General features: G+C 35.0%; 2 protein-coding genes across 2 annotated transcripts in view; one reads left to right on the top strand and one right to left on the bottom strand.

Moving 5' to 3' along the window:
• Positions 1-1,219: 1,219 nt before the first annotated feature.
• On the bottom strand, positions 1,220-11,337 carry LOC106109082 (peroxisomal acyl-coenzyme A oxidase 3-like). The gene is made up of 12 exons (XM_013290484.1): positions 10,832-11,337; positions 10,556-10,693; positions 9,828-10,143; positions 8,989-9,160; positions 8,284-8,423; positions 7,761-7,903; positions 7,107-7,269; positions 4,925-5,158; positions 4,327-4,481; positions 3,610-3,741; positions 2,782-2,934; positions 1,220-2,103 (listed from the first exon to the last, which is right to left on the bottom strand). Exons 1-12 carry the CDS (start codon positions 10,988-10,990, stop codon positions 1,993-1,995), a joined length of 2,016 nt encoding a protein of 671 aa, XP_013145938.1. The 5' UTR covers positions 10,991-11,337; the 3' UTR covers positions 1,220-1,992.
• A 468-nt stretch (positions 11,338-11,805) lies between these two features.
• Positions 11,806-16,050, top strand: part of LOC106109083 (beta-1,3-glucosyltransferase) — a 7,332-nt gene continuing 3,087 nt past the window's right edge. Inside the window, exons 1-5 of the mRNA XM_013290486.1 lie at positions 11,806-11,912; positions 14,028-14,078; positions 14,731-14,840; positions 15,692-15,883; positions 15,981-16,049. Of these exons, the coding sequence (XP_013145940.1) occupies positions 14,030-14,078; positions 14,731-14,840; positions 15,692-15,883; positions 15,981-16,049 (420 nt within the window). The 5' untranslated portion in view covers positions 11,806-11,912; positions 14,028-14,029. The remainder of the gene's footprint in view (positions 11,913-14,027; positions 14,079-14,730; positions 14,841-15,691; positions 15,884-15,980; position 16,050) is intronic.

The raw sequence follows: 16,050 nt of genomic DNA on the forward strand, positions 1-16,050 counted from the left end.
GATGATGAAGTAAGTCCCGCATCTCTCCTTCTTCGCGTGCCGCAAACCCTCCAGAGTGTGGTAATTTGGAAACAATAGGTCCTCGTTTTCAGCTACCACGATCTAATTATTACCAATAACATTGCTATAATCACTTCTCAGCCTTTTAACAGTTTCTAAAGGAACTCCGTAGGGTCTGATCATACAGACCGAAGCGTAGAGCAGTGCAGATTTTGTACCGCTATTAAAATCAAGCTTCACAATATTGAAAAAGGAAGTCCTTTATTTTTCACATCTTATGAAAGATATAAAAGTCGTGTAAGTGAAAATTAAACCATTTTGTAATCAGATGAAGCTTAGTTTTGATTGCGATTTAAGACTGATCTGCTCTTGCTCTGGGCTATGCAAAGTGTTATTGTAATTGATCACTAAGACCGTGAATTCAAACATTACTTAGAAACTAACTTTCTCCCTCGAATCTGTCCCTCCAAAGTCATAAAAAAGTAAGTAACCTATGTGTTCTTCCAGACTATCCTGTACATTTATGTCAAATTTCTTCAAGATCCGTTCAGCCGTTGATGCTAAAAACTCTAATATATATCCATTGCATAAATTTTCGCATTTATGTTAGTAAGGTAGCTCGTTATGTATTGTGTAAATACTTACAAAGACGAAAGTTGCGGTATGTAGTTTATCAAATAAAGGGCCTTCGAAGATGTTCAAATAGACGGGGTCGCAGAGTACGGTGACGCAGGCGTGGGCTCCGCGCGCTGCGACCACGTTAACCAAATCACCTATGAGGTCCTGTAGCTCTTTTTGCCTTGCCTCTTTTACGATATTGTTTAACTCCGCATGAGCGCTACGAATTTCGAAATTCTCAATCAAAGATTAGAAATATAACTATTTGGTATTTAAATTGGTACTTACTTTGTTAAAAGAACACATAGTATGATTATCTTTAGCATGTTACTTGCACAGATTAAAAACTTCGTTTGTGTATCGTGTCCTTACACTTCAGTATTACGAACAAACGGACAAAGTGATTGACGGAAACCATTACATATGCAAACCCCATTATAGAAACACGAATTGGTTTCGATTTCTTAAATAATTCAACAAGAGCCTTTTGTATGGTACGGTAATGGTACATAAGTTTGAATTAATTAAAAAAAAAGCGTACTTAACCTCGAGTCGAGTCAAATAGTCTTTTTTCATGGTACTGCAAATTAAAAAAAAACAATGAACGTTTAACATATTTTAATAAAAAAATAACATAGATTCATATAAAACTTCTATATACAAAAATATATTTCCCATCACATTATTTAAGCTCCTTAGTGTTGATATTTAAAAATAATTTTATATCTACATATTTCTCTTAAAGTATTGCGTATGTTTTACAATTTAATTACTTATGTCTGTTGTATGTAAAATAATTTATTCCTTAAGATATAAATAAAACATTTCATCTTCACTGTGTAAACTGCATAAGTACCGTATCTTTAGTGTGTAAAATATAAGGACATTATCTGGAATGTGTAATATGTCTATATGTAAATGTAATACGTCTTGAGTATGTAATATATAAAATGAATTTATCTGCAGAGTGTAAAATGTAATACATCTATATGTATACATCTTGAGTATGTAATATGTAAAATCATTTCATCTGCAGTGTGTAAATGTAATACATCTAGAGCATGTAATATGTAAAATCGTTTTATCTGCAGTGTGTAAATGTAATACATCTAGAGCATGTAATATGTAAAATCGTTTTATCTGCAGTGTGTAAAGTGTAATACATCTTGAGTATGTAATATGTAAAATAATTTTATCTGCAGTGTGTAAAATGTAATACATCTTGAGTATGTAATATGTAAAATTATTATATCTGCAGTGTGTAAAATGTAATACATCTTGAGTATGTAATATGTAAAATAATTTTATATGCAGTGTGTTAAATGTAATACATCTTAAGTATGTAAAATAGTGTTTTGTGTATATCGTTGCGTGTTACAGTTTGGAGGGCGCGTATGTCTGCCAGTGCACGACGTCGCGCCACCAGGCGGGGCGCGCCACCGCCCCCGGGTACGTCAGCACGTTGTTCTGCAGGTGCTTGTATACCTGAACATACAAACTGCTATATTATAGAAAATGTCTTACATAAAATTAGGTAAATAGCATTAACGAAAAATAGGTGTTTCATTCTTTTTAGCATGGTACGGGCACGTTATGAGGAGGGATGAATCGCATGTTACAAGGAGAACGATAGTTATGAGTGTGGAGGTACACCGGTAGAGATAGACCTAGAAAGAGATGGATGGATTGAAAGATGAGATGACGTATGATAGAGATATGTGCAGGACAAATGTCTGTAGCGCCGACCCTACGGGAGTAGGATAAAGAGGATGATGTTGAAGATGATGAGGCATTTCATTCATTTTAAATGACTGCAATTGTAAACTCATTGACAAACATTACATAGATTATATACTGTAATATATTTTCTATTTATTACTAGCTTTCGATCCGGACTTCGTCTGCACGGATTTAAAAAAAAACTTAGTAAGTAGCCTACATGTTCTTCAGACCCACATCTGTGCAAAATTTCATTGAAATCCGTTGAGCCGTTCTAGAGATAATTCTAACAAATTTCCATCTAACGCCATTTTCGCATTTATAATATTACTTTGAAGTAAGGTCATGACCCTACCCCTACTAGATTAACATGGTCGAGATTGTATACAGATGTAGTGTAAGTATTACACATCTGTAGTGTGTAGTGTGTAATGTACACCTCACCTCCCCGTCCGCGTGTCCCAGCACGGAGTTGAGGCACCAGTCGGGCGGGGCCAGCGTGTCGGCGAGCGCGGGCGCGGCGGCGGCCAGCTGCGCGCACAGCCGCACCACGCCCTCGCGCACCAGCGCGCCCTGCGCCCCCGCCAGGTACCCGCCCTAGTTACAACGACCTTTATTTTTAATATGTATACTGTTAAGAAAATTAGTAGCGTGCTCTAGAATTGACGCAACACTAGATTGTCGACACAAAACAAACGTCACGTCCCTAGCTGACAGCTGTCAATGTCATGACAAGGGTTGGAATATTCGCGCGCATTCCTGACTTAGATCTCTAGTGCAGTGTTAACACTTATATTAATCGTTGAAAAATGCAATTGAGAAATTAGGTTTTTTATGCAAAAGGTGATCATCGAAGTTCAGAGGTCCGCAATACCAGAACTGCAAAAGCCGATCTCTTTGGTAATACAGATAAATTTATATTCTGTCTAATAATATTAAGAATTATACTAAGATACTCTGAAATAAATGAATTAGTAGCAATTAACTACTTTATTGATGTTAGTGATGAATTTGTAAAAATTTCAAATTTCACGTTTTAAACACAACAATACAATTTAAAAAAGGGCTATAATAATTTAATATAAATACGAGCTTTCGCCCGCTACTCCATCTGCGTGGGATTAAAAAAAGTAAATAGCCTATATGTTCTTCCACATTCTCTACATGTATGCCAAATTTCATCCAGATACAGCCGTTTAGGCTACAACCTTACAAACATCCATTGATCTTAATTTTCGCATTTATAATATTAAGTTAGTAGGTGCCACTCACAATGTACAAGGTGGCGAGATGTTTCTCTAAGAGGAAGGCTCCGTACAAGGCCACCATTTGCAGCAGAACCTTCCTGCACTCCGCGTCGTGGAACTCCAGCGCACTCTTGTAGAAATTATTTAATATGAAGTTCTGAAAACATATTATATCTTCTATTAGACTAGGATAGAAATAAACTATCATATAAAGACATACTTAGAAATGTAAAAAATTGAAAAATTTAAATATAAAAGGCGGCTATTATTATGTCTCATCATCATAATCATCGTCATCACCAGCTCACTATACGTCCCCACCGAGGGGCTCGGAGCCTACCCTAATAAGGGGTGACTAGGTCATAGTCAACCTGCACTGCCGGTTGGTTGACTTCACACATATCTTTGAATTTCTTCACCGATATGTGCAGGCATCACCATGTTTTCCTTCACCGTAAGAACGTCACGTAAATTATGTACATATGAAAATTCGATAAATCGAAAATCACATTGGTACAGCGGGATTCGAACCCAAGACCTGTAGATTACAAGTCATGTGCTTAAACCACTGAGCCACCGACGCTCTTATTATGTTTATACTAATATTATTAAGAGAAAGGTTTTAGATTTTTTAATACTGGAATAACTCAAAAACTACTGCCAATTTCAAAAATTCTTACACCAATAAATACCTACGTTATCACTTAGTAACATAGGCTATATTTTTAGAATGTCAAGTTACCTCTCCATAGACAACAGAGAGTGAGGTAGCGTGGTATGACTGCGACTCGTTCTTGGCCTGGAAGTTGTCTCTGCCGGCCCCCTTCAGGCTCGACACTTTCTCATACGTCGTCTTCAATGTGTACACCGTCAGCCATTTAAACATCTCTATTAAATCTATAATAAAAAAAAACATAAAAAAATATTAATTTTTAATGCGAATGGTACAAAAAAAAATCATTTTAATAAATAAAAATTCCAAGGTCACGTAACGTTTTTGTTACAAGCAGGTAAATCTTATAATTACTTTGAACATACTATATGCGTATATTTTTACCTTAATTATTGGCATTACAAAAAAAAATATAATTTTGCAGAAAAACTGTATAATTTATTATTGTATTGCAAATATTTAAGAATCAAATCGTCCTAATATAAATGAGAAAGTTTGGATGGATGGATGTTTGTTACAGTTTGTAGCCTAAACTGCTGAACTGATCTGGATAAAATTTAACATAGATGTAGAGCATAGCTTCGAAAAACACATAGGCTACTTTTTTGTTCTTTAACCCCATGCGGGCGGAGTCGCGGGCGAAAGTAAAGTGAAATAAAATGCTCACTGGCTGGTTCTATGATATCCTCGAGCTTAGTCCAGGGGCAGGTGGTGGCGATGGTGCGGTCTGCGGCGGGCAGGAAGGCCAGGGAGGCGAGGGGGTGGTCGGCGGGCGCGAGCTGCGCCCTGCGCGGCCACAGCTGCAGCAGCCAGTTGCTGGCCTGCTGCAGCAGCAGGCTGTTCTCGCCCTCGTAGGTGCAGTTCGCGTCGTTGTCGTTCCGCAGCTCGCCCAGAGCGGACGCTGTTGGAGTTGTTATTGACGATTGAGCGGTTTTAAAATGGAGTATAATACAGCCGTAATCCAGAGGGGTAGGCAGTGATCACGGACGTAACCCATTTCTTCTATATACATTATCAAGTATACTTCTTGAGTATTTTATTATTTATTTTAATAATATTGTAAATTCGACAGTTTGGGTAGATGGATATTTGCTGATATCTCCCAAACGGCTTAACAAATCCTTATGAAACTTGGCACTGATTATAGAATAGTCTGGAAGAATACATTGGCTACTAAGATTTTTTTTAATTCCGCGCTGAATTCGCAAATAGTATTTTATTTTTATTTTCGTAAATCTTACTTAGTAAATGAATAATGTGAAGAATAATCTGTCATGGGTAATAATTTTCATGAAAAAATTTTTACTAATGTTATTAAGAATTTTGTTGTGTTTTTATATTGAAATAACTCCAAAACTATTTGGTCGATTTTAAAAATTCTTTCACTAATAGAAAGCTACGTTATCAGTGAGTAACATAGGCTAGGTTTTTCATTATTTATTTTGTTATATAGAGACGACTACCTACAGCTAGTTGTCGGTATTTACAAATCATATGATGTAATTATTACTGTTATTATTTTTGGGTAGCATAGCAGCTAGTTAGCTGAAGCGTGTGTGTTGTAAAGCTCTTATATTTTAAGTTTATTTAATATATTTTTAAAAGTGTTGACTGTTGTTTGTAATTATGATAGTTCGAGTCTGTTATGTGTACATGTATGATGATGATATATATTTAACAGTGGTAATGCCCGCTTTAACATCTTAGCACTGCAGGGCCGGCTCGTCCCCAGTAATACCACGACCTCACAGAAGATAGCCGTCAAATGGAAGCAATTCCGTGTTCCGTCTGACGAGTGTGCTGCCGTAGGCCTAATTTAAGTCCCTTTCTCTTTACCATCCTTTTCTTATAAGAGGTTGGGAGGAGGAAGTGGATTTGACGGTGGAGGAGATGCGTAGGAAGGGGAAATATCCTCTTTATGTGCGTCTCCTCCCACACTTCTATACTATACAACTTTGTTAATCTATACTATTATAATAAAGCGTAAACACACACTTCTTTGTTGCCTAAGATGTCAGCAATCACAGCATGTTTTTGAATAATTCTTTTCTTTATTAAAAGCCTTACACTTACGTCACGCTTTAGGCTATATATTTTCACGCCATTAAACTTAGGGGGTAAATATTTTGGATAAAAACCCTAATGTCAGAAAGGAACCATAAGTTGCTGCCAACATCAAAGACAAGGTTGTCATCATGTCATGTCATTTTGATATTTGTAATTGATAATTTCACAAATGTGAACAATAAAATGATTTTTTTTTATAATTTTATGCAAATGAAATCGCACGGGAACAGCTAGTTTACCTATATTTCCTTTAACAGTTCCAACTAAGCTCTAGACTTGTGCCAGGTAAATTAGCTAAAAGGCGAGATTCGAACCTTCGATTGCAAAGGTAGTCCATACTCCAAATCATTACGCTATTGGCACTTGTTTAAATTAACATAACATATTCAATTGTGATGAGGATCAGCCCTAGATACGAGGGTATGAATTGACATTGACACCTTTTTTATTCTCGAGAATATTACTGGCTTACGCATCTTGTACCTTGACCAGTACAGTCAGTAGCGTTTCATTACTGGACTGTAAAATGGCACAGTGAGTCTATAAATCTATGACTGCTGAACGGATGTCGTTTAAATTTGTCATGGATGTAGAGAAGTCTGGAAGAACACATAGTCTACTTACCAATGTTTATTTTTTGTAAATTCCATGCAAACGGAGTCAAGGGCGAAAGCTAGTATGTACCATGTACCATGATATATAATTTCAAAGGCAAAGGGATCAGATATGTGTAAAATCAACCCGCAGTGGGTAGCATGTTTGGGTATGGATTAGTCACATCTAAGGGTAGATCCCCGAGCTCCTCAGTGGGGGCGTGTAGCGAGGTGATATTGTAAAGATACCTGTGATATTGTCTACGGCCATAGCGACGTGCACCGCGCCGAACCACGTGCAGAACACGCGCAGCGCGAACGTCGTCGCTAAGTACGGCAGCAGGCGGACTTGCTACAAATTTATATATAGTTACTTAAAGTTGACAACAATGGTTTAGTACATGGAAATACTTCACCACACTCGACACAACTATTCATAACGCCATACACGTCGCAGAGAATCGCAGAGTGGAGAAACAACCTTCCAGAAATGGTCAAGAAGAGTGATCGCCCTCAAACCGTCAAAAATGTAGAAACGATCCGGAGAGAGAGATATAAAATGTTAGTTATATAACGAGTTATATGACTTGATCTGGAGGGAAGCTACCATTAGTATGGTTTAATTAAAGTTAATTTAGATATTTTTTTTCTCTTTTCAGGTTTATAATGGTAGGGATAACAGTAGCGCCCTCCCCTCCCCCCTATCATATTAGGAACACCTATGAAAAGACGGAATATAGAAATAGCTTCAAATAAAACATTAAAATTTTTGAAGAAAGAAAAATCTACAAAATACAGTAAAAACCGAATACAAAGATGAATATTTATCAAATCTGTACTTACTTGTTGCTGATACTCTAGTACTGGCAATTCTTCAGTAGAGTTTTCAGGTCCAAACTGTCTCCTGACCGCGGAGTACCTGATGGCGATCACGATGGCCTTCTGCAGGTAGTTGGCGGATATCGAAGTTATATGCACCCTGCCACCTAGACGACCAGGAAAACAGTACCAGTTAAAATATCGATTTTTTTCAAGGCCACTTTCTCTGACAGCTAGTATATCATGTGTCAAGTTTAGCGCCCCCTAGTGTTGACATGTACTAAAATATTTTACGAAATTATAAAAAACCTTCTTTTGTTATAAAATAAATTAAATAGTGCTGACACCTATTGGCAATTAATTATATTGACGTGTTTTAAGGACCTATTAATAGATAGCTTTAGAGACGATTAAGTGAAAAAATATTTTACCTACCCTATATTTTTGAATCTCTATAAAAAAAAATTACACGTATTTAACGTGCTGAATGTGAGATAGCGAATTTTAATTGCAATTGCTCGGAATGAAAAAATCTATCAAAACATACCAGACAGAATACCCAATGAGGCTCCGAATCTCTTTTTGGGGTCTCTAAAAGGGGTCTGGTAGTCTCCATTGTCGTCCACCCCGCCCATCTTGTCCAACGCCGCCTCCTTAGGGAGACGGTAGTTGTTGAACATCACAAAACTGAAATAAACAGCTTAAGATAGATACTAGCTGTTGCTCGCGACTTCGTCCACGTACTATAAAAAAACATAGCCTAGGTTACACAGGGATAACGTAGCTTTTCAATGGTGAAAGAATTTTCGAAATCGGCCCAGTAGATTTTGAGTTATTTCAATACATACAAAAACCCAATCTTTCTTAATATTACTATAGGTGAAGCAAAAAACATCGTTAAAAATTCCATCATATTTCCTCATCAGTTAAAAAAATGTAGCAATTTGTAAAAATATAAAAACACATGTTTTAATTACAATTAACGTTAATTTTACGAGCGTCAATGTTTATTTTTTAACTTTACCACCACGTTGCAGTACATAATTATGTTTGGTAATGATACATATATGGACGCGCATACATAACTGTTAAGAACATACTTCTCAAGGCTAGGCATAATATTTCAATAACCAAGATTTGTGGAAAATCAAACAACCAGTCGCGTCTAGTGACTACTCTCTAAACTTCTTAATCTATGGTATAAAGTTCAAATTCGATTAAAATCTACAAAAACAATTATGTTAAGTCTTACCCGTTGTCAATGCCGTTAAGACCAATCTTCTCTCCAATGTCTCCTACGGTTACTCCAGGGTATGGCTTCAGGGTTTTAGGGTCTCTGATAGGCACCACGAATGTATGCAGGCCGTGGTTCTTGCCTTTCGAGATTAACATCGCATACACTATTGCATGTGTCGCGCATTTGCCTGCCAGAGAAAAACAATAATACGATTATCTGAACTGAATATTTAAAGTCAGTACGATAAAAAAATTAAGTAAAATAAGCTTGTAAAATATAGATACCATGTTGATGGATTATTCCCAACCGTCACCCCGCTCTGTCCCCACATGGCGACAGATGAGAAAAGATTTATCCGTCGCACCTTTTGCGACGAGGGGACGGTCGAAACTTATCTGTCACCTCATTGGTGATAGTGGGACTGAAAGGGCGGATGAAACTTTATATTCTCATCTGTCGCCACGTGTGGACAGAGTGGTGTGACGGTTGGGAATAATCCATGTTGATTCTTGCTTTCAAAGCTTAAATCAAAGTTACAGTATACAAAGTTAAGTGTAAGTCAAAATAATGTAATTGATTACATTGACATTTTTGCCCTTAACTTACTGAATTATAATAGAGGAAAATTAACATAACTCATTCAGGTCAGTTGATTGAACTTTCGTAAATCGTAATGTAAATTAAAAAAAATGTTTAACTTAAAAACAAAGATGGTAATCAAATTAATTTGAATTGTACTTATGTTTATCCGGCGCAATATGAATATAAAGAAGTCACAAATCGTTAAACACAAGAACCTTGAGCTCAATGGTACAAGGTCATTGGACTCAATGTTGCCATATTTTCAGTCTCACCTAACGAGCCTACCCAAAACTTAGCAGCTTCAAAGTCCGGTGTGTGCATAATAAATTGTTTCTTTTCAGGACAATAAGTTGCGGTTGTCCTCATGCCTTTAGCGTTAGATCCATGAGCCACTTCGGTCAAAGCAAAGCAGCCCCCAATTTTCCCACTTTCTACTTGCTCTATGTACTTGTAGTGGTGACTACGGCCACTGCCTTGGATGACATTTGAGAACATTCGGAAGGTCAATGATATCTTTACAGCTAGGGAACTGTCAAACATGAATAACGCTTCAGTTTCCGATTGGAACAGCCTTGGCTCTGCACCGATCTGAAAAAAAAATCATTTTTAATGTATGCATTTTACAAGAAAACATGTAAACGATCAATAACGACGCATCAATCATGAATATATAATACACAAACAAAACCTGCAATTCTTTTTCTTTCTAATATTACTTTCAAAACATAGAAATTAGTATTTGTCAAGTAATTAAAAAAATATAAAACAAGGTGTAAATCACAAAATTGTTGCTTGTGGCAGTCTACATAGGAGCCTTTAAAGTTCATGTTAATTGTGCCAATGACTTCAACCTTTGATCTTTCAGATATAATAATGTATATGAACTTTGATAAGACATTCATACATGTTTTGTGTTGAATATGAAAGTAGCAGACTGGATTTCCAAACATCCTTCTCTTAAATTCACCAGAAAATAATAGATGCATAAATAATAATGTACCTTTATAAGGGGTGTAAAGTTTTGACTGAATATTGCATACATCCTCTTTGTGGCGATGTGTCGCTGCTCATCCAAAGAAGGCGTCGCTTCCTGGTGCCGGAAGAGAGGGTTCTCAAGCATGTAATTCCATATGTCATTCTGTTGGTAAACACATATTTATAAATCAGAATCAGCCTTTATAAAACTCTAAAGTATTATACAAATTAAACACTTTTAAATAGTATATGAAAAAGTTTCAATTTATAATGTAATAAATATGTATAAATAACAACTTACTTTCATCTTCATTGTCGATAAGTTATCGTAAACAAGTTTCATACGACGCCAGTCGAATGTCGCTTTCTTCCTATACACATCCAATGGACCTGCTGGCAAATCTGGGAACAACTCCTTGAGCTGATCATCTGTTACGCCTTTATTATTTAACGTCACCATTTTCAGTTTTCGTTCTACTTTATGCACTAAGCTTCTCACTGGGTCAAAGTCTGAACATATGTGCGAAAACAATGTCCGATTTTGTGATATTTAATCTAAAAGATAAGCTATATCATTCATGATTTTCTTAACTATAAATAAAATATGTTATTGATATTACTAGAATACGATTTTAATCCGCGATATTTAAATACAGAATACAAATGTTATAAAATCCGTCTCTATATCTAGGACGGCGCCAAAGGAATTGAAAATAATTTGAAAACCAAAGGTAAATAAACTTGTACAGTGTGTAAATAATTAAATCCCAAGTAATAAAAACTCAACTTTAACACAATGCAGGAAGGTGCATTTTATTATGTTTATTTTTGCCACAACAAGGGAAAGTCCATCTTTCGTTTGTCAGTGTCACATTCTGACATTTTACGTGAAACGTCAATTTCCATTTTAAAATTCCGATTTAATTTTTAGTTGTTTTAACGTAGCACGAAATACTAAAATTATAATTATGCAATAGAATATGAACGGTTCACGGTAATTATTGAATCATTCGTATATTGTTTGTATATAAGAGTTAACATTGTAAATGTAATTGTGTACAAATTCTTACTAAAATAATTTAACTTTTAGAGCCCTAATAACGGAAAAATTCATAATGCACCTTTTTTATTATGCAAGTTGCTGCGTTAAGAAAAACACTTAAAAACATTGTGAACTAAAACAGTTTTCATTTACGTAAAATGGGCAATATTTCTTTGCCGTTTGTATAACGTCCGAAAAAAAGTTTACTTAAACTGTCAAACTGTCAGATTAAACTTTTTTTTAATTAGTTACTTTTGTTTTGTTTTGTTTTTATTTTTAAAAAAGCTTCATAATAATTATTAGTGTTACTTGCACCGGTTAATATTAAGGATATTTGTAGGTAAGGATCCAAGAAGAATTCATTCTTTCCCACTTCATTTTTTGGTACAAAATTTTCAATATCGTTTCAAAAATATACAACTAATACGTGCCTTACGTAGAATTTCGATATTACATATATTGGTAACTTATTTTATAACTGGGAAACATTATAGGAAACCTTTATTGATGTTTTAAAATTTCTAACAAGACAGTAACAGTTGATTTAAAATGTTTGCTACATTCAAATAATTTTTAAATATACACAACAATTTTCACTATGACAATAATTTTTTAGTATTTTAAAAATTCTTTTTCGATCAACCACAGATTTGGGTAAAGTTACCAGGCTGTGATGAAGTCCTGTTTTGCTGGGAAATCACTTTATCCTTTCCGTAGACACTAACTAATAATCTCTTGGAACAAATTGAAAACATTTTCGTATGGATGATGGTTTGTTTAATTAATGTCAAGAGATATATTGTTTTAAAGCAATATTGAATATTTAAATTTTACATATTCCAAACTGTTGTAAGCATACACTATGTTAATAAAAGTAAATGCTTAGATCTACTTACTATTATGAGTTTAAAGGAAGATTTTTCAAATGAGATAGGTTATTAAGTAGCAGAAAAGTTATAAGCGACGGCAAAACTCACAGTAAAACATACAGTTTGTAAGTTTAACATTTTTATTTTCAACTGATAGGAATATGCTTCAGCCAGCACACAAATGATGTAGAATAAACAATGTTTGTTATTTATTTACATTTAAATTGATATATTATAACACGTTTATATAAAAAATAAGATATTATTTTTACTGAACATAAGATTGTTCTCCCTATTTCGAACAACTGAATTCAGTATATATATGTATTATCTATGACTGAATTCAATATAAAATACATGTCACATTTAAACTATTCTAATCAGCCAGTTCTTCAATGCATCCTCTGTGATACACAAAGCAGGTCTTATTTACAACACACTAGAAATTTTCTTAATATTTCATCTTGCATAATCAAATTATTTAAAAAGTTATGTCAGGTATATTTTTCTAGAGCCTAATAGAAAAGAAATGTTTAGAATGACAGTTCAGTATTTAAAATCACACTGGAAGTCATTATACAAGAAGACATACATACAAACATGTATACATTACAACCAATCAATAAAAAAAATGAATTTAATTAGGGTAAATAAACAATAGCACAAGTGGGAAAAATAATGTAATGTAGTACAAAAGTCTTGAGTAGATCTCATTGACTTTATTGACCAATATAATCAAGTTTTTTTTTTTCTCATACAGCAAATCTGGATAAAAACTCCATCAAGGTACTGTTAGAAAGCAATTTGAATGAGGATTGAATTAACTCGATCCGCGTAATAAGCCCGCCCTAATCCTCTATATCCGTATCATTAGCTAGAGCTGTAACGGAATGTGTTTTTATACTTTTAATAAAAGAAACACGAAATGAAATGTTATGAAATTGCTTTGTTTATGAATATTGTGGTATATTCGATGTTGTTTGCACAGTAACCGCCATAATTACGATTAATTTATCAGAAATTCGATGCATTTTTAATCAATGCTGATTTAGAAAAATTCATCTAACGTGTTTTGTTTTTAAAAGGCGGCGTAAATTTTTCATCGTACAAGCCTGAGAAAAAATTAATTAAAACTAATACTAGAGAGCAGTTTTGTCTATAAATTATTAATTACCTAACTTTGTTTTCATATGAAAACTAAAACGTTCTTTTTTTAAACTACTATAGTTCCTTTATAATGCTGTTTATAATGACTTATGCATGAAATTGCTTGATTTAGGATTATTGAAAGACCGACATTTACGTGACGTCATGTTAATACATTATTTTATCAAAGGATATAGAGGCCTCGACAGCCAAATATACACGAATGCAGGATAACAGGGAAGAATGTCAGTACGGCTCTTGTCGTTGGGAGTGACAGACGCGCACTGTTCATAGTTCAGTCGACAGTTTTCCCGCCAAAAAGTACGAAACAGCGCGAATTATTAAGCGACAGAAAAAGAATTACATATAACTTTTTAAAATATAGTTTTTTAACTGTTTCATTGTTTATCATTTCTCATTTGTTTTAACTTTTGTTTCAGCTATGTTTTTAGTGTTGTTATTCATGTTCGTCGATGTAATCACATGTTTTGGTGAGTATAATATATATTGTATTATACCAATTTATTTAAAAATATTTTTTTTAGCCTATATTGTTTGTTTATAAGTTTTGCGTTACGAGACCTAATTTATATTAATGAATGGATTGTTTTCTTCCTGATAAAAGGATAGTATAGATCATTCGAATTAAATAACCTAGACCAATAGAATAGTCCCAAATATAATGCCGTTTTTACTATACCCTTAAATTTAAGTGATTATTACTGTACAAGGAAAGTCACGAGTAAATTGCGAAATATAAATCAGGTGTAAAAGTGACATTTTCCTTGTAGTTAAATGAAGCAGTTTGCGGCTACATAATTCGAGGCGGCGCCGTGTCAGAACTTGCTAACTTACATTATACCAACTTAAGTAAGGAGAACTTGGGCACTTTATTTTATAGCAATCTGATTGAGCCTTCAACTTTCTTATAAAGAGCTTTTGTTTCGAAGCTCCAACTTACTGGAATAAAAGACGTGTTTAAGTGAGGGAAAGGAATTATGGATGTTTGTGAGAATATTTCTCTACTTTTGAAGTACTATCTAGTTGTTTGTATCTGGGAATATTAATAAAACAGAAGAATGTCGGTTTTTTCTATAGCTTTCATATAGCTAACAAAAGGCAGAATAACTTTTGTTGTTACAGATTCAAGAAATGTAGTGTTCACTATCGTCAGTCAATCGGAGCCCTACCACGCAAGTGTGGCCACTCGTCTCAAACAGGATATCGAACACCAAGTGTTCGAACTGGAGGGGGTAAGTTTCCATTAATATCTAACTTCATATTTATGTACAATCAGGGAAAGTGGCGGTCTTCTACTTTAAAAGCTATAATGATACGAGGTCATGGAAAAATGACCAATAGTATGCAGCTTTTAAATGTAACTATATAAAAAAACTGTCAATAGTACAGGGCTAATTGCTTTCGTTTGCGCAACTCATTGTTACTTGGTTGTTTTGTAAGGAGGTTTTTTCGTTATAAGGAACAAGGATCTTTTGTAAGGGGAACATCACCGATTTCCGTCACTGTACAATAATGCATATCTTAAAAGAAAATATTAAAATTTTCACATCGAGGCCAGCATTTTTAATTGCAAATTTACTTTAAAAATGCACTGAAAAGCATACGCCTTGATTGTTTTACTATTAAAACGATATTTGTATGGTGTGTAGTTTGCATAATTGAAGATCTCTTTGTGTCATCACATGTAGATAGTCGCAGAATTCGTCGGTTCGTAGCTGATTGCTAATTTTGTTATGGTCACAAACGCGAACCGTAACGAGCGTTGATAAAATTATATTAACTATTTTTTGTTTTATATAGGAAGTAGCGATTATCCAGTGTCCGTCTATTACTCACACAATAATTCATATACATATGCAATATGTAATAGAAGTATTTTTCTTATATTTGATATGTACAATTACCTAACAGTTAATAACAGCTTACCTAAACAGTATGCAGTTTTACCACGCATGCTTCCAAGTGGGAGATATATTTCTCTGTTCAACCACGCCTGTTTCTAGTATAATTATACACTTATTTCACTATAACTAGAAGGTAATTTCCCATTAGCTATGATGTTTATAGCGTATTTACTATACAGCGGCGCCCAGTAGCTCACGTAACTCATGAAGATTTCCCGGTGGGGGGCGCGTGGACAATCATACCCCTGCTGCGGCCGCTAACAGATAAGCACCGCGGCGGTGACGTGCGCTGGGTGGTCTTCCTGGAGCCACACACAGCTGTTAGATGCGGAAAGCTGATAGAAGCGCTTACGGCAGCTGATGGGCAAAAGGTCAGTGGTCAGAAAAAGCTAGTAACAAACACTACGTAGATACCGAAGAGAGCTGGGCTTATGTTCCTTTCAACTCATTAATATGAGAATCTTTTAGGACACGATGTGGATAGGTTACCCTTTGAGTGATGAAGAGCCGACGATCATCCATCACTTTACGTTCTACG

Source organism: Papilio polytes, unplaced genomic scaffold, assembly GCF_000836215.1.
Source record: "Papilio polytes unplaced genomic scaffold, Ppol_1.0 DF821289.1, whole genome shotgun sequence".
Lineage (NCBI taxonomy): Eukaryota > Metazoa > Arthropoda > Insecta > Lepidoptera > Papilionidae > Papilio > Papilio polytes.